The sequence below is a fragment of the Acomys minous genome, assembly GCF_964271855.1.
Source record: "Acomys minous genome assembly, chromosome: 2".
In the NCBI taxonomy this organism is placed as follows: Eukaryota; Metazoa; Chordata; class Mammalia; order Rodentia; family Muridae; genus Acomys; species Acomys minous.
This window is the reverse complement of record NC_140484.1, coordinates 45,927,569-45,945,178: the sequence shown is the minus strand read 5'-3', so window position 1 is coordinate 45,945,178 and position 17,610 is coordinate 45,927,569. Positions and strand designations below refer to the sequence as shown.

Here is a 17,610-nt window from a genome sequence, read left to right as displayed (position 1 = left end):
CAACACCTTTCGACTATTCCCTGCCAGAGAATGTCTCTGATGATACCAGTGCATTACTCTACGGGAGGATTTTTCATTGCAAACACACTGCTCAGAACTGGCTGTCACGCTTGTTCAAGGAGCAAGGTAAGGTTCTGTATTCACCATCATCTTTTAGTGAAAAATGCAGCTTTCACAAAAGTAACATTAGTTGTCTACTGAGAGCCATTTGAGCACAAAGTTCAAGAAATGGAACCATTTTCTGAAATGCAGGTTAAATCTGTCTTGTAAATATTAAAATGCTGTCACTGGAGAGCTGAATGGTGGTTAAGAAATACCAATGCTTTGCTTTCTAAGACTCCTAGAGAGGAGGTGCTGGCTGGTCAGGTATTAATTTGGTCTTATTTGTTATCTGTCTCATTGGAGACCTATTTTTGGAGATTTATTTATTTTTAAGTATATGGATAGTTTGCTTGTACATATGTCTGTGGACTGTGTATGAGCAGTGCTGGTCAAAGCCAGGAAAGTCACTGGAAACACTTGAGGCTGGAGTTGCAGAAGACTATGTGCTGCCAGCTGGGTGCTGGTATTCGCACTTACGTAATCTGGAAGAATACTGGATACTCTTAACCACTGAGCTAATTCTCCAGTGCCATCTTCACACTGTAGACTAAAAGAGTAAGCTAAAATGGTTATCTCTTTAAGCTAAAAGGATTACAAATGAATAAACAAAAGATCTGACCTTCATTTTAACTTTGAAAATTTTTCTCTTAATGCTATAGTTTTATTATTCACCTATCTGTAGACATTTATTCACAGACCATTTGTATAAGGAAAAGCAAATAGGATGAAACTGTTTTTGTATTGAATCTTGGCATTTTGTGACAGCTGTAGAAATACTGCTTGATTTTTAAAAATAATCAATTGCCTTCATGGTAAAGAATGCTAACATCTGTTTATACAAGCATACTTACATGCTCACAAGTTACACTCCTATCAGTTCCTTACTATATGCTGCAGTACCTAATATATTCAGAAAATGATCGTGCTGTTAAGTCTGGCATTCTCTCCAGGGCTAAGCTTGTCAGGTGAGCTGTTAAAAGGTATAAGAGATGAACAATAAGAAGACATAGTTGGTAGAGGACAGATAAATCTCTAAGGGCTTTACAGTCAAATAAAAGGATTCAATAATATTGTGTTTACATTAGAAAGGAGTCAAACAAAAATTCAAGCAAGGTTTTTTTTCTTTCACTAAAACAGCTTGTGAATTTAATTATAGCACACAATCTATGTATGAATTTTCAAGTTCTGATGATGTTTGTGTTTCAATCAAGCCATGGCTGACATAAACATAAGAGAATAAACTCAACCTGAAATACAGATCCTCAAGAAGAAATTTCAAACAAATATGAACAAAAGGGTGACTTACATGGAATACATAAATGAGTCAGATGAGCACAGCATGGGTTACTGGGTGTCACGTAAGGACCTACAGGAATGCACGTGCAGAAAAGGAAATGGCTGAATGAGATTTCCAGACTTCAACACTCATCTACATCTGATGCCTGACATGTTGCCACAACTTTTCCCAGATCTTAAGAAAGGCAGAGTTCCATTCTAATGGTGATGATGATGATGGTGGTGGTGGTAGTGGTGATGATGATGATGATGATGATGATGGTGGTGATGGTGGTGATAATGGTGGTGTTGGTGTTGGTGACAATGATGATGACATAGATATCAATCATTCAACTTGGCTAGACATCAGTGTTTTGTGCACTTAGAAAATAGATTTTCTCATTTAATTTGGACAATAACACCTCAACACTGAATACATTATAATATTTATATTGTAGTAATAGAAAATACGGCTTAGGAAAATTGGGCTAGGGGCAGTGGTTCTTAGGCTGCAAATGTAAGACTGACATGCAATTCTCCCCAGACCCAAAGTTCTCTACCCAATGCCACCTGGCCTCCTGCTATTCTTTGATGTAGTTAACTCTGTGTTTATAGAAGCCCTTTCTGCTGCAGTCATCTCACTGGATCTGTGTGTATGCATCTGCCACTGGGTTCACTGTCACTGAGTTCACTGGGTGAAGCCCTAGGACTGAGGTGAACCAGCAAAGACAATGGCTAATTAGGAATTGCAACTTGATTTAAACTTAGGTTTCACCTCTGAACTTGACAGCCATTTTGCCTGGAACCAAAGTTTGCTTTTAAAATTAGTATACTTTCAACAATATTATAATACTCAGTCACTGATGTTCTGTCATCCAGGAAGTAGTATCTGATATTTAAATTTGTTAAGAAATCAGGGAAATATATGCAAATGTCCACAGGGCAGTCCCTCGAACATTGCCCAGAGGAAAGTGTGCCAGTGCTTCAGGATGGGAAAAGAAAATGATTGGCTTATTAGTTTCAGAAATATCACAATAGATGATCTATTAAAATTTCAAAATGGTAGCTAGGAGCCATGGTGCATGCCTGTAATCCCAGCACTCTGGGAGGCAGAGGCAGGTGGATCACTGTGAGTTCAAGGCCAGCATGGTCTACAAAGCGAGTCCAGGACAGCCAAGGCTACACAGAGAAACCCTGTTTTTGAAAAAACACCCAAGATTTCAAAACGGCCCAGGAGAAACGGCTCAGCCATAAGGACCACACCCTGCTCTTGCCGAGGATTTGAGTTCTATTATCAGTACCCACATCAGGTGGTTCTCAACCATCTGTAACTCCAACTCCAGGGGAACCGAACACCGAACTCCACAGGCACTAACGTGCACATGCACATATCCACACACAGACTTAGACACATTCACATACATAGAAACAAGTCTTGAAAATTATTAAAATTTCAAAACATTTGTTCACAAATATGTACGATTTAAAAACTGGAGTTTTGAGCTTTGACAGCATTTAATTCAATTGCCTGAATTCTTATAGAAATAAAAAAATTTAATCATTAGTTGGATGTGTTGGAAATGCCTTTAATCCCAGAATCCAGGAGGCAGAAGCAGACAGATCTCAAGAAGTCTGAGGTAAGCCTGGTCCACATAGCAAGTTCCAGGCGATCGATCCAGGGATCCAAATTGAGACTCTGCCCCTCAACCAATTAGCATGAAGGTTATACTTCTATTATTGCTGTTTCTGTAATTATGGTGTGTGTGTGTGTGTGTGTGTGTGTGTGTGTGTGTGTGTGTGTGTGTGTGTGTGTGTGTGGTGTGTGTGTCTTGTGGATGATATAAGTGTGGGGGTGCATACATGTTATGGCACTCGTATCGCTGCCAGAGGACAACTTTGATGTGTTACCTTCTCTCCTTTCACTATGAAATCTGAAGACTGAGCTCAAGTCACCTGTCTTGAGGCAAGTACTTTTAGCCAGTGCATCATCTCACTGGACCTACATATTCATATTAATAATCTTCAGAATTTGTGTTTTTATTATAATTGAATAGTACCTGACAGTGCTACAAAACATTTCAATGTCTTAGCAATCATTCTACATTAGATATACTTTTCCTCGACCCACTTTTTTTTTTTTTTTAACTACAGGGCATCTCCTGATTACCAAATAACACTGATGGAGAACAGGACAGAAGTGACAGAGTTTATCCTCCTAGGATTAACCAATGCCCCAGAACTGCAGGTCCCTCTATTTATTATAATCAGCCTTATCTATTTCATCAATGTGATTGGAAACTTAGGAATGATTGTGCTGATTCTCTGGGACTCTCGACTCCACACTCCCATGTATTGTTTCCTTGCTAACTTGTCTCTGGTGGATGTCTTTTACTCCTCAGCTGTCACTCCAACTGTTTTGGCTGGACTTCTAGTAGGAAGCAAGGTTGTCTCCTACAATGCCTGTGTTGCTCAGATGTTCTTATTTGCAGCCTTTGTCACTACAGAAGATTTCCTTTTGGCTGCAATGGCCTATGATCGCTATGCAGCAGTGTGTAAGCCCCTGCATTACACCACCACCATGACTCCAACTGTGTGCATATGTCTGACCATGGCCTGCTATGCTGGCGGTTTCGTGAATTCCTCCATACACACTGGGGACACTTTCAGTCTTTCCTTCTGTGGGTCCAATGTGGTCCATCACTTTTTCTGTGATGTCCCAGCAGTCATGGTTCTCTCCTGCTCTGATAGGCATATCAGTGAGATGGTGCTTGTTTATGGAGCAAGCTTTGTCATCTGTTCTGCACTGCTCCTCATTTTGATATCCTACACATTTATCTTCATCACTATCTTCAAGATGCGTTCAACTGCAGGATACCAGAAGGCCATGTCCACCTGTGTTTCTCACTTCACTGCTGTCTCCATTTTCTATGGGACTCTTATTTTCATGTACTTACAACCCAGTTCCAGCCACTCCATGGATAATGACAAAACTGTGTCTGTGTTCTACACCATGGTCATCCCCATGCTGAACCCTGTGGTCTACAGCCTGAGAAACAAAGAGGTGAAAAGTGCATTCAAGAAAGTTGTGGAGAAAACAAAATATTCCCTAGCATTTTGAGTTTAGCATTGTATGGTGCACTGTAATGAAGCTTCATGCCTCTCAGATCTTCTCTAGGTACCTTGCAACAATTCAGGTCTGCACTGATTTAAGTAGAAGAAGCAATACTTTTATCTTTTCATATTTTTGTTTTTTAGAAAACGGAAACAATGAAGTAAATGCAGTAATTGTTTTAGAATTGTTTAATATGTGTTGGTTAAGTCTTCTTAAATATTCATGGATGAGTCTGTTTATTCACTATTTCTACAAGCACTTTTTATATGCCACTAGTAACATACATGTAAAGCAAGAGACAAAGAAGAGCTCATGAGAAGAAGTTTCTGCCTGTGACATACATGGGCACAGGCATATATGGGTGTAGAAACATACACATAGTATAATGGCATTCAGGTACTATTCTCTTTCAAAGGCATAAGTATTCATATTCTGGATATATATATATATATATATGTATATATATATGATATTTATATGTGATTAAGCACATGTGTGTTCAAGTGTGCATGTCTCTCTGTGTATATGTATCTGTGTGTATGTACAGAGACCTACAGGTGATATGGAAGTCTTTCTTAGTGATTGGCTGTCTACCTTACTGATTGAGAAAGAATCTCTCAATTAAAGCAAGATGTCTTCAAGCAGCTGGCCTAGCTAGTTAGGTTTCTCTTGTGATTCCTTGTGTCTGCTTCCCCAATTATAAATTATAGGTGGGACCTCACACCCTCCCAGGATTTATGGGGGCTCTGAGAATCCAAACGCTGGTCTTCATGTTTGCACGGTATTTGTTTTATCCACTAGATCACCTCTTCCAAATTCACCATGAGTTTTAAGCAAACATAATTTAAATAACTTACTGGGGTAATAGAATACCAACTTATGAGTATTTCTCTTCAGTTGAGGTACTACTTTGAGTGCTTCAAGTGATGTAAGTTTAAACATATGTGCTAATATACTTGATGTATTTTTTGAGATATCTTAAATGAACTAATATTTCTTTGTGTCCAGGTTATTTTATAGAAACTTACTTTTTTCATTATAGAATTTGGAAGAAAAATTATCCTAGGTATCATTAAAATGGATGGAAAACAAAGGGATTATCCATTTATTTAATTGACTACCCACATATGCACTGCTTTAAAAGTGCCTTGCCACATTCACGTTTTCCATGTATTCCTCTGCAAGTGCTTCTGAATGCTCAGTGATGCTCATTTATCCCCAACATAGTTGCATCATATCTTGTCACTCACACAGTCTGTCTCCTCACTCCACTCACACCCATCTCCTTGATGTTCTCAACTTCTAGCATGTTCCTACCTCCGTGTGCTTGAGCTTGCTGCTCCCCTGCATGGAAGTTTCCTTCACTACATTCAGCTCTCTGCTTAGATAGTAGGCATCGTGGGAGCCTTCCATGGCGCCCCTACAAGACAGTCACTTTCCTCCTAGTTTACGTTGTTCCTCTCCACTGTGCCTTGTATGCACGTCAGGTAGAATCTAAATCTAAACAAGAGCATTAGCTTGATCTGTTTTAATTACACACTTCTGCTTTGTACCTGAATAGAATTTTGACCCACTATATACGCTTCATACTTATTTACCAAATGAATAAATAAATTAATGAGTTGAGTCCAGATGTGTCATGAAATGCTTAGAAGGCCAATAGGCATAGTATAAAACTTCGTAAGGTTTTATTGAAAAGGCACAGGCTGTTTTATGCATTGTTAAGGCATTGTAATCTGCATTCTCATTCAGTAATTGCAGGCTCCATTTGTAGACTACTTGGCTTATTCTTTTAAACAAGTCTCCTTTCAAGTGAATCTTCCCTCTGTCTGTCTGTCTGTCTGTCTGTCTGTCTGTCTGTCTCTGTGTCTCTGTCTCTGTCTGTCTGTCTGTCTGTCTCTCTCTCTTTCTCTTACACACACACCACACAAACACACACACATTTTAACAAGGTGATTCAAAGATGATTTCTGTCAGCCATTGGCAGATAAAAAACAGCTATTGACCATTCAGCATTACTGAATTGCTGTCACTTGTTACTTATAGGGAGAGATTTTGTGAACTGAATACATGCAGAGATATCTAATTAATTTACTGTGCACATTTATATGTATATATAACACCGCTATATTTATTTCTGTATCTCATGAGCTTGTTGATGTTAAGCAAAATACAAACGCTTGCTAATATCTTGCTTTGACCTGGTTGTGTATTGAATCGGCTCCTTCACATTGGTGACCGCCTCCTCTGGCTCCTTAGAAATGTGAGAGTCACCGTCTCCTATTCATAGATCTGTTCCTTCATCTTCACTAAACAAATAAAGAAATTCCATAATCACGCAGTCACATCTTAATGAGAAACAAATTATGGAATAAAAGCACCACACTGAATAGGAACACAGATTTCTTTTGTTGTCAACGAATAACTTCCTTTTTGCATTGTTTACTGATAGCATGCCGAAATGACTGATGAGGATGCTCTTTCTAAGGCATTTTAGTTTATGTAATTTGAGCACTAAAATTTGTTATAAGATCCTATTATCTTAAAACAACTAAACAGACTCAGATAGTTGTTTTAATTTAGTTTTCTTGACTATTGTTCTAGCTAGACCTTCTGCTACTTTTCAGCAAAGCTGATGAAAACAAAATATTTGCTTTCTACCTGATCTTAAATGAGAAGTCTTCTTCCTTTCTCTCTTGGACGTCCCATTTACTATGGGTTTTAATAATTGTTTATCCTATGAAATTCGTTTCTAGCCCTAGCTGTCTGAGAGGCTTTGTAATGAACGAGAACTTTGGAATATTGCCTCTAATTTTCTTTCTTTAATACTTTGTCTAGCTTTGGCCCTAAGAAATATCAACTTCATAGAATAAGCTACAAAGTGTTTTCCAGTATTGCCTATGATCATAAGAAAAACTTTATGAAAACAGAAGTCAGGCTAGCTTTATTTGTAGTCAGCGGAAACAGCTGAGCAAAGTCGTACATGTCTATAATCCCAGCTCTGAGAAGGCTAAGGCTGGTCTGGTATATAGACACACCCTATCTCAAATCACAAATAAAGAAATGAATAACAATAAAAATGGCACAAATGTTCCTTAACTGGGGTATAAACAATGTTACAAGCTCTTATAATGCAATATAAATACAAATAGAAAAAGCTCTATTACCAAGAAGACAAAACTACAAATGGACCTCAAGTGTAAATATCTATGTAAAAAGAACCAAAAGCTGTGATTATATTCCTGAGGGGCTGGTTAACGCCATCACCAGAAAGGTAAAATTATACACACAAAAACAGTTTGGTGTTTTTTTATGGTCTACTATATGAGAGAAGAGCTGACCCTCCAAGCACTTGAAAAAAATTAATAAATGATTGCCATGAGATTAATGGTAGCATGAATATACCTTTAACCAAATTCTGAAGGATATATACTAAAATTTTTATTGATTGATGTTTACACGTTATACATTAATTAGAAAAATGATGAAATTACTGATGATATAAATACATTTAAACCATCTAACTTAGACCCAGAAAGAGTTTAATTGCTTTTTCCTTATGAAGGTGATCTCGAGGGAAACATCCCCAGAGAGCTCAGTGTCTCCACAATGCCTGGCTAACTCTTGCGCACTGCCTGTTGAAGTTAATCCTGGTGATCCACTTTAGAAGATCCCGATGGCAAGCTAACCATGGTTGGTTATCACTAAGTCATCTGAATGTTGATATTTTCCCATACACACTGTTTTTTTTTTTTTTCTGAACTGGATATTTTTCAAGGAATCTTCAACCATGGCTTTAAAAAATTCCAAAATAAATACCATATTGAACAGCCTCAGAGAAGTGACCAGTTAGCAAGCTCTTCTGTGTACCTTCTTCCTCCGCGTGTGCTCTACAGACACATCTCTGTGGATTCTACCAGAGGAGCAATGTTATAATCTTTCTTTTACAAGTAAGGAAGAATAAGAGACCCTCCTAGGGACACAGGGAATGCACAGTAAACTCATACTGGGCATGTTTGGGTGTCTTTTTTTGTTTGTTTATGTTTTGTTGCTTTAGAAAGCTCAATTTCTTTTTATTCCTTGCCAGACAGCCCCTCTGATGATACCCGTGTGTTACTTCTCACTGCAAACACACTGCTCAGGCTGTCACTCTTGTTCGAGGAGCAAAGTAAGTTTCTGTATTCATCTTTGGCATTTGGTGAACAGTGCAGCTCACACAAAAGTAACCCTTGTAGGACCACTGCGAGTCATTTGAGCACAGAGTTTCATGGCTCCTTTTCTAAAATGCAGAGTCAAATCTGCCTTACAAGTATTAAAATCTTATGACTTCTGAGTTGAATGATGGTTATGAAGTACCAATGTTTTGCTTTCTAAGAGTCCTAGGTCAACCAGTAGAGATGAGGTGCTGGCTGGTCAGGTACTTATTTGATTTTATTTGTTATCTGTTGATCTCTCATTGGCAATTAAAAAATAAACTAAAATGAACATTCTTTAAACTAGAGGAAGGATTATAACTTAATGAGAAAAGTAGCTAATCTTCATTTTAGTGATTCTGCACTCAAATCACATAATCTTATTTTAAATTTAACCACAAACATTTGCTCATAGACCAGATATTTAGTAAGGATAAAACTACTTAAATTTGGAATCATCACTCTTTGAACTAGTTGTGGAAAACTAGAATATCAGTTAATTTAAAAAACAAGGAATGGTGAACAAAGCATGGTAATATGTTTTATTTACACACACATACATATTTACACACATAAGCATAAGTTACATACACATGAACTCACACACACTCTATCCTTCTTCATAAGGCTCTTGTAGTATCTGTAGCATCTAGTATGTATTAAAGTTGTCATGTGTGATAAGGTTTGCATAAAATCTTGTTGGTTAAATTTGTTAGGTGAGCTGTGAAGGAGTTAAAGAAACCTCAGAAGACGTTGCCATTGGTAGAAGATGGATATACTTCTAAGGGGTTAAAATTCCAACAAAATGATTAAAACATATTGTGTTTATATTTCAAAAGATTAAAAACTTCAAACAGATTTTTTCACCAAAACAAGTAATGAATTTCTGCATAGCTCACAATCTAAAACCTTCTAAATCTTGATATTTGTGATTCAATCAAGTTAGAGCAACCTTAAGCAAAAGAAGGAAAATTAACTCCAGCTGAAATAAAACCATGCGAGAAAATATTAAACAGAAGAGTGTTTTACACTCAAGTGGATTACACAGAACAATCAATCCGATGAGCAGAACATGAGTAACTGGGGTTCACCTAAACATACACTGGAATGACTTTCTAAAAAGGGAAATTTGGGAGTGAGATTTCCAGACTTCAACACTCAGCCACATCTGATGCTCTACATGTTGCTGCAAACATCTCTCAGATCTCAAAAAGGTCAGAGTTTGATTCTAATATCTGGTTTTAGTGATGGTGAGGTGATGGTGGTGGTGGTGGTGGTGGTGGTGGTGATGATGATGATGATGTTGATGTTGACAATGACGGCATAGCTAGAAATCATGCAACTTGGCTAGAAATCAGCATTTTGTGCACTTAGAAATTATCTCATTCAATTTAGACAACAATACCTCAACACTGAACACATTGCCATCTTTATTTTATAGATGTAGAAAATTTGACTTAGAGTTGAGCCAGGGTCAGTGGTTCTTAGGCTGCAAATGTAAGACTAACATGCAATTCTTCCCAGATCCAAAGTTCTCTACCCAGTACTGCCTAGCATCCTGTCCTACTTTGTTGTAGTTAACTCTGTGTTTATGGAAGCTCTTTCTGCTGCAGCCATATCACTCGATCTGCGTGCATGTATCTGTCACTGAGTTGACCAGAAGAAGCTCTAAGTCTGAGGTGGTCCAGAAAAAAAAATCAATGGTTAATTATGATTTAAACTTAGGATATACCACTGAACTTGATAATCATTTTGTCTGGGATTAAAATTTGGCTTGCAAATTAGTTTTTATCAGCATGTATATAAATATTAGCCTCCAGTGTTCTGAAATCTAAGAGAAAGTAGCCATTGTTCAGGTTTGATCAGAAATATGGGAGGATGTGTAGAAGGGTCTAGAAAGCAACCCCTGGCACATTTCACACAGAAATGCATGGGGATGGCAAAAAGATGAACTGGCTGATTTTACAACCTTCAGAAATGTTATGTTCAGTAATTCATTTTCAAAGTATCAGTTCACACATATGTAAGACTTACACAACGGAAATGATAACCTCTAAAAATACTTCTTTCAGTTGGCTGAAGTCCTTTAGGCAAATTTTTCTTAGGCTTATGCTTTAGGTATAGAGGTGTTGAGAGTGTGTGTCTAGGAGTGGTGTGGGTGTGTGTGCCTCAGTGAGCATGTGAAGACCAGTGGGTAGCTCTTGAGACTTAGTTCTCATATTTCACATGGTAAAATCTGAATGTTGAATTCAGGCCATCAGGCTTTGTGGCAAGCACTTTTACCCAATGAGTCATCCCACTGGCCCTGGTTATAAAGACATTTGAAATACATATTTTTATTATAGTGAAATAATCTCTTCATTTGGTATAATGACACATTAATTTCTTGGTAATATCCTCTATACTTAATAAGCTTTTCTTGCTTCTCAGGGTATCTCCTGATTCCCAGACAACACTGATGGAGAACAGGACAGAGGTGACAGAGTTCATCCTTCTAGGACTAACCGATGCCCCAGAACTGCAGGCCCCCCTCTTTGTCATGTTCACTCTCATCTACTTTGTCAACATGGCTGGCAACTTGGGGATGCTTGTGCTGATTCTCTGGGACTCCAGACTCCACACTCCCATGTACATTTTTCTTGGTAACTTGTCTCTGGTGGATGTCTTTTACTCCTCAGCTGTCACTCCAACCGCTGTTGCTGGACTTCTTGTTGGAAACCAAGCCATTTCCTACAATGCTTGTGCTGCTCAGATGTTCCTATTTGTAGTCTTTGCTACTGCAGAAAATTTTCTCTTGGCTGCAATGGCCTATGATCGCTATGCAGCAGTGTGTAAGCCCCTGCATTACACCACCACCATGACTCCAACTACATGCGCATGTCTGACCGTAGCCTGCTATGCTGGCGGTTTCGTGAATTCCTCCATCCACACTGGGGACACATTCAGACTCTACTTCTGTAAGTCCAATGTGGTCCATCACTTTTTCTGTGATGTCCCAGCAGTCATGGTTCTCTCCTGCTCTGATAGGCATATCAGCGAGATGATCCTTCTTTATGGAGCAAGCTTTGTCATCTGTTCTGCACTCCTTGTTATTTTGATATCCTACATATTCATTTTCATCACCATCTTCAAGATGCGTTCAGCTGCAGGATACCAGAAGGCCATGTCCACCTGTGTTTCTCACTTCACTGCTGTCTCCATTTTCTATGGGACTCTTATTTTCATGTACTTACAACCCAGCTCAAACCACTCCATGGATACTGACAAAATTGTGTCTGTGTTCTACACCATGGTCATACCCATGCTGAACCCTGTGGTCTACAGCCTGAGGAACAAAGAGGTGAAAAGTGCATTCAAGAAAGTTGTGGAGAAAACAAAATATTCCCTAGGATTTTGAGTTTAATGTTGTATGGTGCACTGTAATGAAGCTTCATGCCTCTCAGATCTTCTGTATATGACTAAGTGACATGTTAAGTAGAAGATGTTAAGTAGAAGAAACAATACCCTTCTATTATCAAATGTTTGTTTATTCATTTTGGAAAAGGTACACAATGATGCAAATGCAATGTCTATTTTTAAACGGTTAATGGGAAGTTTAACATGTGTTGGTTATATTTTTCTAAACATTCATGGATCAGAGTGTTTATTCACCATTTCTACAAGCATTTTCTACATGCCACTAGTAACATATATGTAAAACAAGAGGTAAAGGAAAGTCCATGAGAAGAAGTGTCTGCTTGCGAAACACATGGGCACATATACACAGAGGTAGAAAAATATTGAGGCATAAAAGGAATATTGCTTTTTGGATGTTTTGGGATTTGTTGGCTCTTTTGCATCTGTGTGGTATGTATGCTTGTATGTATGCGTGTTTTCATATGTGTGGGTGTATGTGTGGATGTTGGTATATCTGTCAAGGCCAGAGTCTGGACTTCTTTCTCAATGGTTCTCCACATTACTCATTGTGATAGGCAAGTGAACGCAGACCTGCTAGTCTAGCTAGCTAGACACAGATGCAGACAGAGACAGAGAGAACATAAGGCTCGTTAGATAGAGAGAATCTGGAAGGAATTGGGGTAGGAGAAAATGTGATCAAAATATATTGTCTGAATTTTTTCAATAAAAATCAGTAAAAATAACAATACAATGCTTTTGGACATGTTTGCATGGAGATTTGTTTGTGGGATATGTGGTTTCAGTTTATATGTGACATTTATACTCTTTGGATATAGATACTCAACTCTGGTAGTGGAGTTTATTGAAAAATACATTTTTATCTCAATATGTTTGTGCCACTACAGCAGAATATCAAAGATACTAATTTGTAATCCACAGAATTTTTTTGTCTCATAGTTCTGGAGAATAGAAAGTCCATGATAAAAATATCAAAGTCTGGGGAGGGTCTTTATGCTGAGTCATCCATGGCTGAAAGGCAAAAAGAGGGTAAGAAAATTCCAATGACTTGAACCATTTGAGCTTATAATGTTGTCCCTTAAAAAAACCCTTTTGCCCCATTTCATTCATTTTTTCTTTTCCTCCTTTAAATTGATATTTTTAAACATTTTATCTTTAAGAGTAGGGATTCTTTTTTTTTTCTTGATCTATTCTACTGTTAATGTTCTCCATTATATTTTTAATCTATCTATTGTGTTTCAACTTTAGGATTTGGTTGATTTAAAAATGTTAGGAGTCTAGGGGAAATGTATTAAAGGACCTAAAGGTGATGAGAGTGCCACAGGAAGACCAGCAGAGCCAACTAACCAGGGCCCAGAGGATCCTGTGGAGTCTGAAGCAACAACCAAGGGCCGTGCATGGATTGGACCTAGGTCCTCTACATAGGTGTAGCTGATGGGCAGCGCAGGCTTCATGTGGGTCCACCTACTAAGGAGAGTCAGGGCTGTCTCCGACATGGACTCTGTTGCCTGCACTTCAGTCACTTCCCCCTGACTGGACTGACGTGCCAGGCCACAGGAGAATAGGATGTGATTTTGTGATCTGGGGTTGGTGGGTGGGACTCCTATTTTCTGAGGAATAGAGGAGGGGGAGGGGGCTGAGAGGAAAGGAGGCAGGGGGTTATGACCAAGATGTAAAGTGAATAAATGAAATTTTAAAATGCTTTTTTTTTTTAAATTTCAGGTTGAAGGTTTTGTGGATTGGTTGGTGTTCCCCTTCCTCCATTAGGAACCCTGTCTAGTTAGAGGGTATCCTTTTTAGTCTCCGTGACCCCTGCTACAGGGCGTCTCAGGTAGAGTTATCCGTATATTCTCCCAGAAGGCTATCTTGTCCTCGGTCTCCATCTTGTTAGAGAGATGCCTCCTCCCACAGTTTCTTTTCTCTTGGCAGACCCTTTTACCCTCCATACAAGATGTGCAGGGATAAAGATAGGGCAGAGTCTCATCTTGGGGGGAGGGGGGGAATAGGATGAAAGCGGGAGGGAGGGAGGAACGGGAACATACAAGTGATGGGATAACAATTGAGTTGTAATCTGAATAAATTAACAAAATTAAAATAAAAAAAAAGATAGAGCAGATTGAGGGAATGTCCAACCCATGCCTGACCCACCCTGAGACCCAGCCCATGAGAGAGAGCCAAGCTCCGACACTATTAACAATACTCTGCTGTGCTCACAGACACCTGTCAGTCCTAGCATAGCATGGATTGAAACTTAGCTAAGACTCGCAGCCAAATATTGGGCAAAGTGTAAGGAGTCTTGTGGAAAAGTTGGAGGATAGATAGAAGGACCCGGAAGGGACAAGAACTCCACAAGAAGACCAACAGAGCCAACTAACCAGGGCCCAGAGGGGGCTTGCAGAGACTGGAGCACCAACCAAGGATCAGGCATGAACTAGACTAAGACCCCCCTACACACAGATGCAGCCAATGAGCAGCTCAGGCTTCATGTGGGTCTTCTAGTAAGGGGAGCAGGGGCTGTCTCTGACATGGACTCTATTGCCTGCTTTTTTTAATCAGTCCTCACTGCTGCGGAGGAGGAGCGGGCCTGCCTCACTCACCACAGAGGAAGAGGAGGTGCTCAGTCTTGATGCAACTTGATGAGTTGGGGTCAGTGGCTTGGGCTCCTCTTTTCTGAGGAACAGGGAATGCGGTATGGGGGAAGAGGGAGGGAGAATGGCGCTGGGAGAAGAGGAGGGAGGGATGTTATTGGGATGTGCAGTGAATGAGTAAATACATTTTAAAAATTAAAGAAAGTTTTTATTTTGATATGTCTTTAAATTTCTTTCATTTTGGGTCGATTATTGTATTTCTACCTTATTTGAAGTTTTACTACTTTGTAAAGGTTCATTGAGCTTTCTTAAGGCAGATATTTTGAATTCCTTGCCTGGAATCTCATACACTCCTTTATAAGTCACACTTCTGGTAAGCGACTGCTACTTTATTTTGGGTATCTGTTGGTGGCTTCCTTCCTTGATTGTCCTTGACTTTGAGACCATGCTTTGCTATCTGTAGAGATAAAAAAAAAAAGTAGGTACTTACTTCAATTTTTATGAAATGGACTTATCTGTCAGTGCACTTCAAGAGCAAGCCTATCTGGGGATCTGAACAGACTGTTGTAGGCTCAGTACCTCAGGTTCCACAGTGACTATTACAGCACCCTCATGCTCCTATTGATGGAATTGGTGGTGTAAAGTGTGCAATCTCTGTGGCCACCGAGAATATTGCCACGCTGAGGCACACCCAAAGCCTGAAAGCTTTAGGTCATCGAGGCTTACCTTCTGCTAGTGTTTTGTCAAGAACAAAAGATTATAGCACTCTCCTGCCTGCCATATGTGGAAAGTGGTGAGAGGTTGGCTCAGCTCTTTCTCATCCATGTCACCACGTGGCAGACGAGTGGCAGGACCAGCTCACCCATACTCATGCCTTTGGGGAAGTTCACCTACATCTGACCACCAGGGTCAGCTCTACTGTGCTGCCCAGAAGAGGTACAGGGACCACTCCCCTGAGTGTTGCAGCTTGTGAAGGGTAGGGACAGCTCTCCTGCTTTCAGGTCTCCATCCTGCTGCAGTTGTTGAGGTAGGATAGGGAGGAGGGTATCTCTCCCTTGTCTACGCCACCACACAGGAGACAAGCGGTAGGGCCAGCTCTCCCACACTCAGGGCTAGCTTACACACAACTCCAGAAACATGCAGGCCCACCCTACTGAGTATTGCAGCTGGGAAAGATAGAGTCAGCTGTCCTGCTTTCACTCCCCCAGGGCCAGTAAGCCTAGGTAAAAGGTGAAGTCAGCTCTGCGTAGCCCTCCGCTATTGACATATCCCCAGGCAGCAGCCCAGACTAGGAACATTTGCCTAGCCTTTGGTGATAATAGACCCCTGCTGCTGCAGGACCATTTTTCCAGACATGGCCCTTGGTGGCAGCACGGGACCGAACCCCATCGTGGTCCCAGGTGGCATCACTGGCTACCCACATCAGCCTGCTGCTCTTCACTACCTTAATGTCTCCAGTTCTGCCAATCTCCACTGTGCCCAAATCTTTCCGTTTATGTTTCTCTTCCATTTCTCCAACACTTCCATGCTCCTCTTTGTGGCACCCAGGGTCTCTGAGTGGCTGGAGTCATCTATGGAGTAGTTTCAGGAATGCTGTGCAGCACTCTTGCATTATGGCACTTGGGCAGAGGTCATCTCAGGCAAAGTCTTCCCTACCCCCATGCCGGCATGGCACTAGTTTGGTTGTCATTTCCGGTTAGCTCCCTGTCTGGGCCTCATGGTGTTGGTCTGGTGGTCATCTAAGGCTCATTTCTTTCCTGATCCATCCAAGTGACCCCATGAGACGGTTGCCTATCTCAGGCTCACTTGTACCTGGGGTTGGCAGTCCCAGGTAAGGCTCTTCTTCTGGACTCCAGCTTGCTCCCTGCCCTGGAAGCTCATCTGAGCCCATGTAGTGCCAGACTGGTGGTCATCTCAGGCTCACTTTTTCTGAAGTCAACAGAGTGGGAGAGATGGCCTGGCACCTGCATGTGGAGGTTGTGGATGCGTGAGTGTTGGAGAGACAGTCCTGCCTCTTGTCTCCTGTGTGATGTCATAGGTGAGAGAGAGATCTTGTCCCCTCCCTTTTGCCTTCTCTACTGTTGATGGGTGGGAGAGGTGGCCCCATTGGGGTCATGAGTGCAGGAGAGCTGTCCCTACCCCTCCTCTGCCACAACGTTCTGGAAAATAGGCCCTGTACCTCACCTGAGTTGCACAGTAGAGCTGAACCTGATGTCAGGAGTGTGGGTGAGCTTTCCTCACAACTGTCTGCCATGTGGCAGCATGGGTGAGGAACAGATGCCCTCCCCACTCCTTATTTCTTGCCGTCTACACTAGGCTGAAGAGCTGGCCCTGGAATCATGAAAACAGGAGAGGTGTCCCTGTTTCTCATCTGCTGCAGCATTTGGGAGATTGGGAACTGCACCTTGCCTGGATGGCAGGATAGAGTTTGTCCTGGTTTCAGGTGTGTGTGTGTGTGTGTGTGTGTGTGTGTGTGTGTGTGTGTGTGCTGGTAGCTGGCCCTAATGATGTGACAGCAGGAAAGCCAGTGCAAAGACCAGATCAGACCCCCCCCTCAGGCCCATACGCAGGGCTTTGAACTGGCTCGCCCCAACATCTAAACCATTGATGAATGAACTAACTGCTGGAGTACAGAAAGGCAGGTCCTAAAGATCCAAACCTACAGGATATCCATGACACAGGGCAACAACAGGATATCAGACTGAGTCCCAGTGGGGTTACTTTATTGGTAGAGTAGCAGAACCCAGAAGCCTCGAACCAGACCAGTGACTCTTTGCAATAAACACTTGCCAACAAAGGAATATGGACAAAATGATATATGGCGGAACACACTACAGCTTCCACAATGAGATTTTGTTTTTCTCTGTGGGGGAAAGGTTGCAAGCGTGGAGGGCTGGTACAGGGGAGGGGGAGACGGGTGGGATTG

The 17,610-nt window shown here is 40.8% G+C and overlaps 1 protein-coding gene across 5 annotated transcripts; it reads left to right on the top strand.

Moving 5' to 3' along the window:
- LOC311591936 (olfactory receptor 5B3-like) lies at positions 1 to 13,282 on the top strand. 5 transcript variants are annotated; one of them, XM_084771778.1, is made up of 5 exons: positions 1 to 126; positions 3,529 to 4,438; positions 8,055 to 8,182; positions 8,577 to 8,657; positions 13,036 to 13,282. In XM_084771778.1, exons 2-3 carry the CDS (start codon positions 3,557 to 3,559, stop codon positions 8,154 to 8,156), a joined length of 984 nt encoding a protein of 327 aa, XP_084627904.1. In that variant the 5' UTR covers positions 1 to 126; positions 3,529 to 3,556; the 3' UTR covers positions 8,157 to 8,182; positions 8,577 to 8,657; positions 13,036 to 13,282. The 5 variants fall into 5 exon arrangements, with proteins under 5 accessions (XP_084627904.1, XP_084627905.1, XP_084627903.1 ...); XM_084771779.1 differs by lacking the exon at positions 13,036 to 13,282 and adding an exon at positions 11,113 to 11,129; XM_084771777.1 differs by lacking the exon at positions 13,036 to 13,282 and adding an exon at positions 9,625 to 9,890.
- Positions 13,283 to 17,610: the final 4,328 nt, after the last annotated feature.

Bases quoted from the DNA above. Each gene is read 5' to 3' on its own strand.
- LOC311591936 (XM_084771778.1), top strand. From the start codon at position 3,557: ATGGAGAACAGGACAGAAGTGACAGAGTTTATCCTCCTAGGATTAACC. The intron at 4,439-8,054 runs GTGAAAAGTGCA...TTCCTTATGAAG, and splicing joins ACAGCCTGAGAAACAAAGAG to GTGATCTCGAGGGAAACATC.